General features: G+C 31.4%; 1 protein-coding gene across 2 annotated transcripts; it reads left to right on the top strand.

Moving 5' to 3' along the window:
• Nucleotides 1-9,515: 9,515 nt before the first annotated feature.
• Nucleotides 9,516-14,274, top strand: LOC111619787 (leukocyte elastase inhibitor A-like). Of its 2 annotated transcripts, none has more exons than XM_023361599.1 (3): nt 9,516-9,787; nt 12,555-13,692; nt 14,147-14,268. In XM_023361599.1, the coding sequence occupies exons 1-3, from the start codon at nt 9,727-9,729 to the stop codon at nt 14,166-14,168; spliced, it is 1,221 nt and encodes a 406-aa protein (XP_023217367.1). In that variant the 5' UTR covers nt 9,516-9,726; the 3' UTR covers nt 14,169-14,268. The 2 variants fall into 2 exon arrangements, with proteins under 2 accessions (XP_023217367.1, XP_023217368.1); XM_023361600.1 differs by having other exon boundaries at nt 9,517-9,787; nt 12,555-13,258; nt 13,713-14,274.
• Nucleotides 14,275-14,999: the final 725 nt, after the last annotated feature.

Below are 14,999 nucleotides of genomic sequence, written 5' to 3'. Positions count from 1 at the left end.
TTTTTTCGTCGCATTCGCGACTTTTAAGTAATGCATAAACCATCGAGGCGCGAGGACCATGAAGCATAGGCGGTCGCTCACGTCGTCCATGCCTTAAGCCGCCCTTGGTCATAGAAATGATGTAATTTGAATATAAATAATTTATAAATACGTATGTCAAGTTATACTTTTATTACGACGTAAAATATATTTAAGGGTTTACGACCACTGTGCTGAATGAGACTGTTGAAACGAAAAAAGTTATGCATTCCGTCACGTACATAAACAGTTTCGTAATTCGCCAAGTGCAAATCAGCAAATTCGTAAAATTTTTGTTTATTTTAAACAATCCGGATAATCGAAAATTCAGATAATAGAGGTCCAAATAATCGAGGTTCTACTGTATATGTCATGTGTTAATGTCAATGGATCAGAAGTGAGTCCTTTCTAAAATTTTTTTGAATGATGTCTCACGTTTCCGAAAGAATTCGAAAATTAGGATACCTCGTAACTGCTTAACTGTGGTGTTTCAGTAACATTCAGTATAGATAAATCAATTCCATTTTAAATGTAGGACACTATTTCTAGTATATTATTTATTTTACGGCCAAACCAGAAATCGGCCAAAATGGAAAGTGTCAGGCCAAATCGGGAAATGCCAATGTCCGATCCTTTCTTGATTTTGGGAATTGGCCGGCCAGTTTGCAGGGCAGAGAAACAATGAAAAAATACAACGGTGTTTGGGGGGCAGAGAAATCGACCTCCGAAAATCGGCAACACTATATATGTAGTTAGTCAGTTACTTTTTTACTTGGCGGGGAGTCAGGGTAGTGACTCCTGATGGACTATATATTCATGCTGTTTTTCTCCTGAAAACTGTAGATTCCTATCCTTTCCAGGTTTTTCGGCCAAGACAGTTTGTCACAGGGTGTACTAGTCACGTACGACAAGGTCTTCTGTTCCATTTATAATGAGATAGTCCGATGTAGTAAGCACAGAATTGTTTTTAGAAGAAACCCAACGATTTTCTCACTACTTAAAAATGAAAACGACCCCACCGAGAGACAATGATGCCTTGGCAAAAACATCTGGAGAGGATAGGAATCTACAAAGCCTTCCTGAGAGAGTTAACTTCAAGGAGACTATTTCGTCTGCCTGGAAAGCATTATTTGAGCTCGCCTAATTCAATGCATAGTATATGACATGCACAACTTTGCGCGTTCGATCTGTAATTAAAAAAAACGTTCTATTTTGAGATTTTAATTTTTTGTTCTTCCATTCCTGTTCTGTCATCAGTTAAGCCTGTGTTTGTCAATTATATACGGAAGAAAATTTCCGTAGTTTCTTCTGTTCGTTTCTACGTAATTAATTATGATATATCTTAATTACCAAAAAACAATTGCTATCGAAACAAAAACATCTGACATATAAAAAATCTTGCGCCAAATAAAAACTTGTCACAATTTAGATGATTCACTTTTTATTAGCAGTTTTTCTTTGGTAAAGATAAGCTTGGCATTTCAAACAAGACCTACAAGATTTTTACCTGTATTATTCTCGTCTAGAATCGTTTCCAAGCTTATCTTTACCAAAGAAAAACTTCTAAGAAAATTTTGACTCGTCTAAATTGTCATAAGTTTTTACTTGCAATGTTTTTACATATCAGATGTTTTTGTTTGCATTTTAATTCTATGATTATTCATATCTTCTTGTTATTCACTTTTTCTGAGACATTATACGACTGCCAAAACAAAATATCTGGTGAAATACATCAATAATATTTGAAAGCAAAAATCTTTTATCATTAATCAAAAATAGTGATATCTGCATTCAGTAAGTCAGATGAATATACAGTTTCAAGTTCCATCTTACGTCTATATCTGCATCCATTTGTACAAGATATTTGATTTTAAAATAATAATTTTTTAATATCAAATTATTGAAATGAATAATTATGACGTGAATCGCGTTATTTTTTAATTTTAAGAAATCGTCATTTTAACTACTAATGAGAAATCAGAAAGATTTCGGACAGTCTACAGCTATAAAGAAAAAATTTTTATTACAGCTATCTAAAAAAAATGAAGGTTTAGATATTGGATTTTAGAATTCATTAATTTTGAATACTTCAATATATTCCTTATACAAATTTTATATCATTACTTCATTATGGACAATAAGTTTAGTACCATAATTAATATGAAAGAAAAATATTTTTCATTTGTGTGACATTTTCAAAAAATAAATTCAATTCATCTTGAAACCAAACAATTTATATTTAAAGCAAAGTTTAACAATATAGTATAAAATATTTAAAAACTACCGATTTAATAATATTCTGTAAATATAATTTTCAGATTTAAAACTTGGAACAAAGTTAAAAATATGTTTTTAGCAATTTTATAAAAATTGCTAAAAACATATTTTTAACTTTCACACTAATTACTTTTATAAATATTTATCAAAATTACATACTATATAATGTATTAAATAAATATATGACAATTTATACAGATATTATACTATACAATTATATATACCAAATGCTAAGTAATTATAGAATATCTACGCAATATACTTTTGTGGAGAATAGTGGTACACAAACAGCACTTTTTGTGTTATCGATTTAATTCAAATACAATTGCTTAGGAACAGACAAAAAATATTCGCTCTTTTTTGGACTTGGAAAAGGCCTGTGATTCAATTAGTATTATAGATTTACAGGAAAAACTGAGAAAATATGAAGCATGTGATCTCCTGATAAAAATAATAGGCATGATATTTGGAAGATATGAGACTATTATTAAACAAGATAACATTTGCTGGGCACCATTTGAAACGTATAGAGGATTATTACACGGAGATCCTATATCATTATAACCTTTTCAATTTTTACTTATTTGATTTAAACAGATGTTTTGTAAGAGAAGAGGATGGATTTAAAATCGATAACCAAACGATACACTCAATTTCTTATGCAGATGACATTGTTTTAATTGCACCAACGGCAGCTGCATACGCTGGAAAATACAACAGATATCGGAATACTTGGAAGATCTAAAAGTAAAAATTAACCCAAAAAAATCAGTGATAGTGATATTTAGAAATGGTAGCAATTTACCAAAAAAACATATGTCTTTCTATATCAAAAGAGAAGAAATAAAAATAGTTAATGAAGTCAAATTCTTAGGAGTAAATATTTACTCCTAATCTTTCATTTGATAAACACTATAAAAGATCAATAAATATGGCTAACAATTTAATAAATAATTTAATCATACTATTTCAAAAGACCAAAATGAAGAATCTACAAATACATTTCCAACTCTTCAATGCTATCATTATGAATTCGTTGGGTTATGCGTCGCCAATTTGGAGTTTAAGTAAATTCAACGATTTCGAAAAAGTACAAAACAGATTTATACGTAGAATTTTTCAACTAGAATATAATACTCCAGGAAGTAATCTAAGACTGGAATTGAATAGATATAAACTAAACACCATTTTAATGAAAAGATATATTAAATTTCTAATAAAAGTTATTGATGCAGGAGACCTAACTGCAAAGTTGCTGTATATATTATACCATAAATCAAGAAACAAAGATTTAAATAAAAATTGGATAATTCAAATAACAAAAATTCTAAACACATATGGGTTCTCTATGGAACTTTTTATGGAACATACGACTAATAATGAACAACAAAGTAAACTATTAATTCAGAGAGTAATGGAAATATCGATTGTGCAAGATAGCGAAGATATACAAAAACGAAAAAACCCATTCTGATACAAAATAATTTTAAACTACCCAATGAATAATAATTATATGTTCACGAACCTGGCATTTAATGTCAAAAAATTCTTCATACTAAATAAAAATGGGATTATTTTCAATGATAAGTTCCTGGATTACTCTCAAACCATATGCCCAAGACGTAATAAATCATTGTCTAAATTCCATATATTCTGTGAATGTGATAAAGTAAACGAGATCAGTCAAAGATATGATATAAGTATAATAGCCAATTGTTCCAACGAATCTGAGATGTATAAGATCCTTGATAGAGCAAATATTAATGCTATTTTTAAAATATATTTATATAACTATATGAACCATTTTTTTAAATAAATTGTGATTAATATCTTATGTTAACGAAAGTGTGAACCAGTTAGATATAAACTAATTAGTACAAAGTATTAGAGTTAGTGAAACAATAATAATATTAAAGGTTCGTTTGCGAAAGTTGTTTGTTATATTGTAAATATATGTTATAAAAAAACAAAGTTAAAACTTTAAGATATATAATGAGTATTTAATAGTTTTGTGCAAAGGTATCTAAACAAATCATTCTGGACTAATATGTTGTATTAACAAACATCGTCCTTGTAACAGGCAAAAGCCTTATACACTTAATAAATTGAATTCAATTGAAAAAAAATATGCTAAGTAATATTAATGAATGTTTGTTTATTGATATTTTCATAAAAATAGGATATATAAAAGCGATTTAAGTCAGTTTTGCAATTTCCGCTTTCATAACAGGAAAAATACAAAAACTAATTACACAATCTGTAAAAAACTATTTGTACAAAAAACACTTTTTTCTATAATTATTTATATTTCAAAGAAAACAGCAGATGTTTAAAAAGTTTTAAATAAAATTTATATTATATAATTTTGAATATAATTTTTGATTATGACAGTTATATTATATATTAAATACAAAATTGTTTTCTAGAATCTGTACTTATTTGTACTCTCAAAAGTATTACAGTACCAGTAATCTTTCAATAAAATTACTACATTAATTGATTGATATACTTAAAATATAATACCTAGTGGAATAATTATTAGATGTAATAATGGTCTGAAATCTTTGAAGATTATATATTTTACAAATTTCCATTTGAAATGTTTTCTTCCATTTTTAAAATCCTTTAAAGATCTTCACCAGAAATATATTTCATAAGTCGTCCTACTACATTTCAAATGAGCTCATAAATGCTTCTATTGGATTAAATCTGATGATTCTTTGGTGTAATATAATCAGACATTATAGAACAAACACCTAGTTTCCCAAACAGTATGATTTAAATTATTGTCATGCCAGAAAAACTTTCTACCAAGAGCCATTTGTTAGCACTTTCAAACAAATAATTTCTATCAATGTCTAATATAACCTTTAATAAATATTTCCATCAATAAATACTAAATATTCAATGCCAGATACAAGTATGCATCCCAGAACCAAAACTGGTCTCTACCATATTTAACTTAGGTCCTACATATTTTATTTTTATCTCAATTCTAAGTTTCCTCCACACCACATTTCATTTCTCAGAGCCAAATATCTTCAATCCATTTTCATTGCTAAAAATCAATCAACTTCAGAAATATTCTACCATTATTTTATATTCATTTGCAAAATTTATCTCTTTTTCTTTATTAGACAGACTTATTAGACAGATTAGATACTTTTCTAATATCTCTTCCAATATACTCTTCCTTTCTTATAATTCTTCTAATTCTCTTGGTATGAAATCTTTTCCCAATTTATTTTAATCAACAATACACATTTATGTAGTAAATAAATTAGAATTAAACTTAATAGCTTTAAGGATGGTTTGTTTTACTAAATCAAAGTTTAGGTGATCTTCCATTATACTGTAAATTATGTAATGATTTGAATATTTTATGTTTTTTATGATAGAAAGAAAAGTGCTATATCATCTTTCAATTGGTTCAGAATTTTTAGAAATATATTTGATCATTTTTAAATGAAATTTCTGTATTCAATTATTGCTTCTACTCCTTATTTCTGCTCATTTCTAAAATTTTGATAAACTGATTTGTAGCCTGTCATACACTATTGTTCCTTACTAATGCAATTTCAATAGTTACAGTAATTGATCATAACATAATTTTTATTTTCTTAAACAAATGTGAATGAACATGTGATTACTTTTGTGAGGAACATTGAATTAAATTCATTTTCATTATAACTTAATGACTAGTATTTCCAACTACAGTCAAGCCCACTTAATAGAGCATTGGTTATGAGAGCAATTTGCTTAAAGGTCTCTCAGTCCCTGATTTTCTCCCATATTTTATATTAGCGGAATTCCTGTTAACAGTGCACTAGATAGTAGAGCAGTCCATTTAGATGAGCATTATGTTGTGATATTTGTAGAGCAGCAGTCAGCATATGGGAGCAAACAAACATTTATAAAAATCTATCTTTTTTCTTATGGTATATAATCACCCAAAGAACACGACAGCAGGGCTATACACTATGGTATATGTTGTGGAGATTTGATGAAACTTTCATTGGTCAATGTTTAACATTTATGTAGTCGAAAGGTTTCTCACAGAATCATAACTGATTCCATTGAATACACAAGAAGCAATTACATATTAAAAAGGTATTAAAATAAAAGAACAAATAGCACAAATCATATGTATGCCTTCTCATCTCAAGTGGACAAGGCAAGAAGTGATTGAAGATCAAAGAAGGCAAATATTGAAGATCGTGCAACCTTTAAGGCAGTACTGTACTTATTTCTTTTTATACTGTTCAATTAGAAAGCATTCAGAAATTTTGGAGCAAGGATGTTCACTTCTTTTAAGCTAGGCCACCTACTGTATTTCTGGGAAGTGAAAGTAATATGAGTGTACTGTATTTATTATTTGATAGAGCTGATATTTATTATTTGAAATACATTGGTGGATCCAAGGAAATTGCAGGGGCTTAAGTTCTCCCTACTAAAACAAAAAAATTAAAATTTATTTGTTTGAACTTCAAAATATGGTTTATCAGATCATCCTCAATACCATTGTCATGCACATGTTAATAAAAGGATGTTATAAATTATTCACATATTTTTAAGTTTTAAGTTTGTTCCCCTTTGGATTTTCTTGGATCTGCTACTGATGATATAAGAATGGAAACAAATTTGTTAGTACAGTAAAATTATGTGATAAATTCTAACATTTCCAAGTGTGTTGTAAGTTACATGGAGTCAAACGACCTGAAAAAGTAGAGAATCAAATACAGGAGACTCATGCTAATAAGCCTCTCAATTTTTCATTATATGTTCCAATCTGGTTGCCTATATTCTCCTGTGTCCGTGAAAACATTGGTCATGTCATACACCACATTTTCCTGTTTACTTAAAATTCATTTCTGTGTACAGTATTACATTTCATCGTGCTCTATTATTTACACACTTTCAACAAAAAAAAATCGGTATTAAAGGGTGCAGGTCACTTTATTCATTGCCTTTAAGCTTATACAATCTCAGCAATCCAGCACCTCTGTGTAAGGAATAGATAGATTAGCCAGAGTCTACCGTAATACTAACGGTCCCCGGATGATCTAATTACTTCATATACGATAGCGTTACCAAGAGATCTAAAAGTGCTCTCTTCAGAAGACTTAAATGCAGATAGACGTGGCCAATACAGAAGTGGACAAAGTGAGCAGTTACCCAGGAAGGCAGATAATGGTAATAATTAAATTATTATTAAGAATTTATATAATAAAAAATGTAGAATAGCAACGCAAAGGTTAAAGTCCAGATACGTAGACTGTCATGGCGGCTCATGTCTGATTCCAGCAAACAGTGGGGACGCACGTTCTAACCTAACCTATTCTAATAATTTGATTGGTAATAATTATGGTAATTTATTAGAATAGGTTAGGTTAGGTTAGAACGTGCCTCCCCACTGTTTCCTTTCTTTTGTTTGCTGGAATCAGAGATGGGACGCCATGACAGTCTACGTATCTGGACTTTAATCAAGCAAATAATTGAATATAAACTTACTAGCGATGTTTCCTCTTATCGATACTAAATAAAACAGAAAGATAACTTTATACACGTTCATAAAGTACACGCCTACTAATTCGCGTTGTTGTTATAATCTGTTGCCGGGATACTCCGTGTTGCCAACAAATAGGATGTTGCAACGTAACAATAAAACCAATTTTCTCAGAAAAGTCGTTTTACGATTGATTATCGTGAGTAGCAAAATGAATAACTAAATTAAAAAATTAGTTTACGAAAATAAAACGAAACTGCGTATACAATGAGTTGGGGTCTAGTCTGTATGAATGCATGTATTTTCCGGATAAATTTAATAATGAATGAGACTTTTAAGAAGTTTGCTTTAAAATATGAAAATTTAATATATCAAATCTTGAATTTGGATTGTACTAAAGTTGTCCGATTTCGATTTCACGCTATCAAAAAAAAAAAGACAAAAGCATTTTGTTTTATTCGTTGCGATTTTACTTTAACGTAATTTAAATTCCGAAAGCAGTTGATAAATAGTAGGCAAGAGAATTTTTTTACAGAGAGACGGCCGGATGGCCGAGACGGTCAAGGGACAGCCTACCGCTCTGGAGGTCACGGGATCGAATCCAAAAGAGTTGAAATTTTTCGACTTATTCGGATTCAGGAATTTTTCGGGGGGTGGTCCGTTCGGATATGTCGGGCCTCGTACTCACCACCCGGCAGCCCCATTGTGGGCCTGGCGAACTCATAATGGGCTTGCTATAAGAGACCTGTTAGTGCTCACACGGCGGGAAAAAACCTATCACTCTGGTGGACCGGTATTGAATCCGGACTGGTGGAATAGCCAGGAGTTTTTCGTAGTTGGTCCGTCCGAATATGTCGCGTCTCATCCTTCACTATCCGATCGTCTTATTTTGAGCCTGGTGAACCCATAATGGCTGTGGCGTAGCGTAGTGGGGGCGGCACCTTTAGGCGGCGGCAAAATTTCACAATAAATAATAATAATATCTTGTAAAAATTTGAACCATTTCATTTCATATTTTTGTTGTACCTACCATTCAGACCGATTGAAATGAGCACGGAATTTTTCATTACCTATTCTGAGACGAAACTGAATTTTAGTCTTTTAAATTGAGATACCTTAATAAGGGGGCAGCGAAATTTTCCTCCGCCCCGGGCTGCTGACACCCACGCTACGCCACTGCATAATGGGCTTACTAAAAGACCCTCTTTAGTACCCGCAAAGTGGAAAATGTTAAAAATACTTATTGTGCTCAAAAAATGCACAGAATCTCGAACATATAGCGAATGCGTAGCTTTTATAAAGGAATCGTTATCAAACTCTTTTTATTCAACTGACAAGTGAGTTGTTAACTGAAATTGTATTTTCCAGTACTGTACCTTAAAACTAGACAGCGGACTTATAGGCCCTTAAAAGTGGCGTTTTAGACGCTTAAAATAAGCTCTTAAATTGCGTCGTTTAGGCTTTATAAACAAAAAATAGGCGGTCAAAATTTGCACAATGAACAATTAACCTACTTATCAGAACGATGAATTTTTTATTTAACATATGTGTTTCAAACAAAAATGCACGTATTCATAATGATGCAAACACAAAAGTAGACAAACAATTATCTTTGCAATTTTTATTCGCTGTTTCCCATAGTTAGCTTCATAATAAAAGCATAATATATTACAAGCACTTTTTCCAAATTTTCAATAGAAAAGTTGCAACGTTTGTCACTGAGAATTAATTTATATGCAGAGAAATTTTCGTAAACTAATTTTTTAATTTAGTTATTTATTTTGCCACTCACGATAATCAATCGTAAAACGACTTTTCTGAGAAAATTGGTTTTATTGTTACGTTGCAACATCCTATTTGCTGGCAACAAGTAGTATCCTGGCAACAGATTACAACAACAATGCGAATTAGTAGGCGTGTACTTTATGAACGTGTATAAAGTTATCTTTCTGTTTTATTTAGTATCGATAAGAGGAAACATCGCTGGTAAGTTTATATTCAATTATTTGCTTTGCTATTCTACATTTTTATTATATAAATTCTTATTAATAGATTAATTATTACCATTATCTGCCTTCCTGGGTAACTGCTCACTTTGTCCACTTCTGTATTGGCCCCTTCTATCTGCATTTAAGTCTTCTTAAGAGAGCACTTTTAGATCTCTTGGTAACGCTATCGTATATGAAGTAATTAGATCATCCGGGGGCCGTTAGTATTACGGTAGACTCTGGCTAATCTATCTATTCCTTAAACAGAGGTGCTGGATTGCTGAGATTGTATAAGCTTAAAGACAATGAATAAAGTGACCTACACCCTTTAATGCCGATTCTTTTTTTGTTGCAAGTGTGTAAATAATAGAGCACGATGAAATGTAATACTGTACACAGAAATGAATTCTAAGTAAACAGGAAAATGTGGTTGTATGACATGACCAATGTTTTCATGGACACAGGAGAATATAGGCAACTAGACTGGAACATATAATGGAAAATTGAGAGGCTTATTAGCATGAGTTTCCTGTATTTGATTCTCTACTTTTTCAGGTCGTTTGACTTCACGTAACTTACAACACACTTGGAAATGTTAGAATTTATCACATAATTTTACTGTACTAACAAATTTGTTTCCATTCTTATATCATCTGTAGCAGATCCAAGAAAATCCAAAGGGGAACTAATCGAACGCGCAAAGTTGTGCATGTCATATATGATGCATTGAATTAGGCGAGCTCAAATAATGCTCTCCAGGCAGACGAAATAGTCTCCTTGAAGTTAACTCTCTCAGGAAGGCTTTGTAGATTCCTATCCTCTTCAGATGTTTTTGCCGAGGCATCATTGTCTCTCAGTGGGGTCGTTTTCATTTTTAAGTAGTTAGAAAATCGTTGGGTTTCTTCTAAAAACAATTCTGTGCTTACTACATCGGACTATCTCACTATAAATGGAACAGAAGACCTTGTCGTATGTGACTAGTACACCGTGTGACAAACTGTTTTGGCCGAAAAACCTGGAAAGGATAGAAATCTACAAAGTTTTCAGGAGAAAAACGGCATGAATATATAGTAGAGATGCCACGAATATTCGGCTACTATTCGGTATTCGGCCTATTCGGCTACTTTTTTTAATATTCGGTATTCGGCCGAATAGTATGCAACATTCAGCCGAATACCGAATACCAAATCATGAAAAAAAACCGCACATATTACTCAAAAACGTATTTATTTTAATCATAAATTATTACATTTAATACTTAAAATCTATCAGTGGTAAGTTGTAATGAATGAAAACAATTTTTTCAGCATTTGTTGATAGCAAACGATTGCGCTTTTCCTCATAAACTATACCTGCTTCTGAAAATAGCCTCTCACTATATACACTACTGCCGGGAGACGATAGATAAATCTTAGCGAATTCTGTCAGGCTTGGATACTGTTTTGCGTTTGCTGACCACCACTTGTAAAGGTCTGCCGTCCGATCTAGGCGAACAGTTTTCATATAAAGTGATACAGTGATATTTTTTAGTAATAATTAGTAACGCAATTTGATGTAACAATGAACAAATAATGCATGTTGTGACATGATCTACTCGCAAATAAAACAAATGTGCCCGCAGTGTCGCTACCGCACCCACCGCAATGTATCAGGTCGTAACATATCACCCGCAAAATGTACACATATTTTGCCGAACATTCGGCCGCCGAATATTCGGCGCTTCGGCCAAGAGCGTAGCCGAATGTTCGGTATTCGGTATTCGGCAAAATCACTATTCGTGGCATCACTAATATATAGTCCATCAGGAGTCACTACCCTGACTCCCCGCCAAGTAAAAAAAGTAACTGACTGACTACATATACAGTGTTGCCGATTTTCGGAAGTCGATTTCTCCGCATCCAAAGACAGTTGTATTTTTTTATTGTTTCTCTGCCCTGCAAACTGGCCGGCCAAATCACAAAATCAAGAAAAGATCGGACATTGGCATTTCCCGATTTGGCCTGACACTTTCCATTTTGGCCGATTTCGGGTTTTGGCCGTAAAATAAATAATATACTAGAAATAGTGTCCCACATTTAGAATGGAATTAATTTATCTATACTAAACGTTACTGAAACACCACAGTTAAGCAGTTACGAGGTATCATAATTTTCGAATTCTTTCGGAAACGTGAGACATCATTCAAACAAATTTTACAAAGAACTCACTTCTGATCCATTGACATTTACACATGACATATATCTTTTTCTATTCTGAAAATTGTTGCAACAAATGTTTGCAGTTTTATTTTTCAACTAGATAGTTCAATAAGAGATTGTATTCAATAAGTTTCAAGTAGACTTCTATATGTTATTTTCCCATATGTAACAAAAACCTTTTTTTTTTTTTTTGTTTGTTCTCCGCCATATGTAGACTACAGTATGTGTACTGTACAGACTGCTTCATTTTGAATGTGGGAGGGACTATAGTTTAATTTTTTAAAAAAGAATTTGAATATTTTTTTGTACAGTATTTCCCATTATACTTTGAATTATTACTTTTAAAAAAGTGACCGTACTTGATAAAAATATTATCACTTTTTAAAAGTAATTGTGAAATGTGGAAATAATTAATAAGAATTTTTAAATTAAGAAATTACTGTAGTCTAAAAATTTTAATGTAATAATGTTATAATTAATTGTGTAGATTATCAAAAGTTGTTGTTCTCCAAATAAACATAGTTTGATAATTAAAACTGTCTTAAAATAATGTTCTTATTTTTTCAGAAGTGAATATAAGCGAAGAATCAAGTTTGAATCCAACTATGCAGTTTACATTTGAATTATATAAAACAATTGTAAGTTCAGAAGAAGGAAATGTATTAATTTCACCTCTAAGTGTAACTGTTGCCTTGAGTATGACTTTAATGGGAGGGAGGAGTAATACTGCTGAACAAATGAAGAAGGTTCTAATTATGGAAAATAATGAAGAAACATTTTCTAAATATTCTGAAATTATTTCGCATTTTTGTGAAAATTCCGATACTGTAAAAATTGCGAATCGAATGTACTTGCAGAAAGATTATTCCATTGAATCAGATTTTACGTCCAGTCTTAAAAAAATATTTCGAAGTGATTGTGGAATTGTCGACTTCATAAATGATTCGATTAATGCAAAAAATAGCATAAATTCATGGGTATCGTCAGTAACAGAAAATAAAATTAACGATTTGCTTGGTGATGTTGAACCATCAACCCGTCTTATACTGATTAGTGCTATTTATTTCAAAGGATTTTGGGCTAAGAAATTCTCCACATCTTTAACCGAAAAACATCCTTTTTATGTAACGAAGGACGAGACTGTTAATACTGATATGATGTATCAAAAAGGAAAATTTGGATACCTGGAAGATGAGAAATTACAAGCTAAAGTACTTCAGTTACCTTATGAGAAAGATGGATTAAGTATGATAATCATTCTTCCATCTGAAATAAATGGTCTAAAAGAAATTGAGAATAAACTGAGTTCAAATAAATTCAATAGATTATGCAATGAAGTTAAACGTTATGAAGACGATGTACGTGTCTGGTTACCGAAATTTAAATTGGAAAGTACTATAAATTTAAAAGCTGTACTATCAAAATTGGGTATAACAGATTTATTTGATCCAAGCAAAGCAGATTTGTCTGGTATCAATAGTAATAGAGATTTATATGTTGACGAAATGATACATAAAGCATTTATAGATGTGAATGAAGAAGGAACAGAGGCAGCAGCAGCAACCACAGTTCGGATTAAAAAAAAAAGCGCTGAAATAATAAAGGAATTCAAAGCAGATCATCCTTTCGTATACTTTGTTGTTGATCATAAATATAACAATATTTTATTCATTGGAGCATTAAAATCGCCACATTCAGGAAAAGTAGAATTNTCTTCCATCTGAAATAGATGGACTAAAAGAAATTGAGAATAAACTGAGTTCAAATAAATTCAATGGTTTATGCAATGAAGTTAAAAGCGACGTACGAAAATTACAGGTCTTATTACCGAAATTTAAGTTGGAAAGTGCAATAAATTTAAAAGCTGTACTGTCGAAAATGGGTATAACAGATTTATTTGATCCAAGCAAAGCAGATTTGTCTGGTATCAATAATAATAGAGATTTATATGTTGACGAGGTGATACATAAAGCATTTATAGATGTGAATGAAGAAGGAACAGAAGCAGCAGCAGCAACCGCAGTTCGGATTCAAAAAAGGAGCCTTGAATTAATACCGGAATTCAAAGCAGATCATCCTTTCTTATACTTTGTTGTTGATCATAAATATAACAATATTTTATTCATTGGAGCATTAAAATCGCCGCATTCAGGAAAAGAAGAATTTCGTGATGAATTATAAATCATAAATCACTGTTTTTCGTTTTATAAATTTATGATAATGGCTTTTTAATAATTATTAATTTAAAAAAATTAATACTCTTATATAGGGCATGTGTTTAAAAGGAATTATANGTTGGATGAATAAATTATTTTTTTTACAGATTAAAGACAAAGTCGCTCTAAAAATATATATTTCAGACGATTACCATTTTTACAGTGTGTTCTAGAACAAAGTACAGACAGCTGAACCTTCCTTTTTAGGCTACACAACTGCCTATATTTAAAAAGTTCCTTAAAAACACAAAAAAACCAATAAATATTAGGAAAATTCTTCTTTAAAATTGGAATGGTAAATCTTACGACGTCTTGTTAGTTCTTCCTTGTCCATTTGGGTTTCTGGCTCCTTTTATCTACTGAGAATTAGCACTGACGAATTTCATCCATTTATTAATCCGACGAAAATTCAAATATATCGCTAAAATTCGTCACCAGAGGGATATCTCGGCGTAATCTACATTCGTCAGCGCTAATTCTCAGTAGATAAAAGGAGCCAGAAACCCAAATGGACAGGGATGTGATTCGGAGAAAAAGCCAGTAGGCTAAAGTCTCCATATTAATAGGAAAGAAAGAAAGAAATGGACAAGGATGAACTAAGAAGACGTCGTAAGATTTACCATTCCAATATTAAAGAAGAATTTTCTTAATATTTATTGGTTTTTTTGTGCTTTTAAGGAACTTTTTAAATATAGACAGTTGTGTAGCCTAAAAAGGAAGGTCCAGCTGTCTGTACTTTGTTCTAGAACACTCTGTAAAAATGGTAATCGTCTGAAATATATATTTTTAGAGCGAC

This window comes from Centruroides sculpturatus, unplaced genomic scaffold, assembly GCF_000671375.1.
Source record: "Centruroides sculpturatus isolate CEXI.00-Female unplaced genomic scaffold, Cexi_2.0 scaffold201, whole genome shotgun sequence".
NCBI classification, from domain to species: Eukaryota; Metazoa; Arthropoda; class Arachnida; order Scorpiones; family Buthidae; genus Centruroides; species Centruroides sculpturatus.
This window is presented reverse-complemented; position numbering and strand designations above follow the sequence as displayed.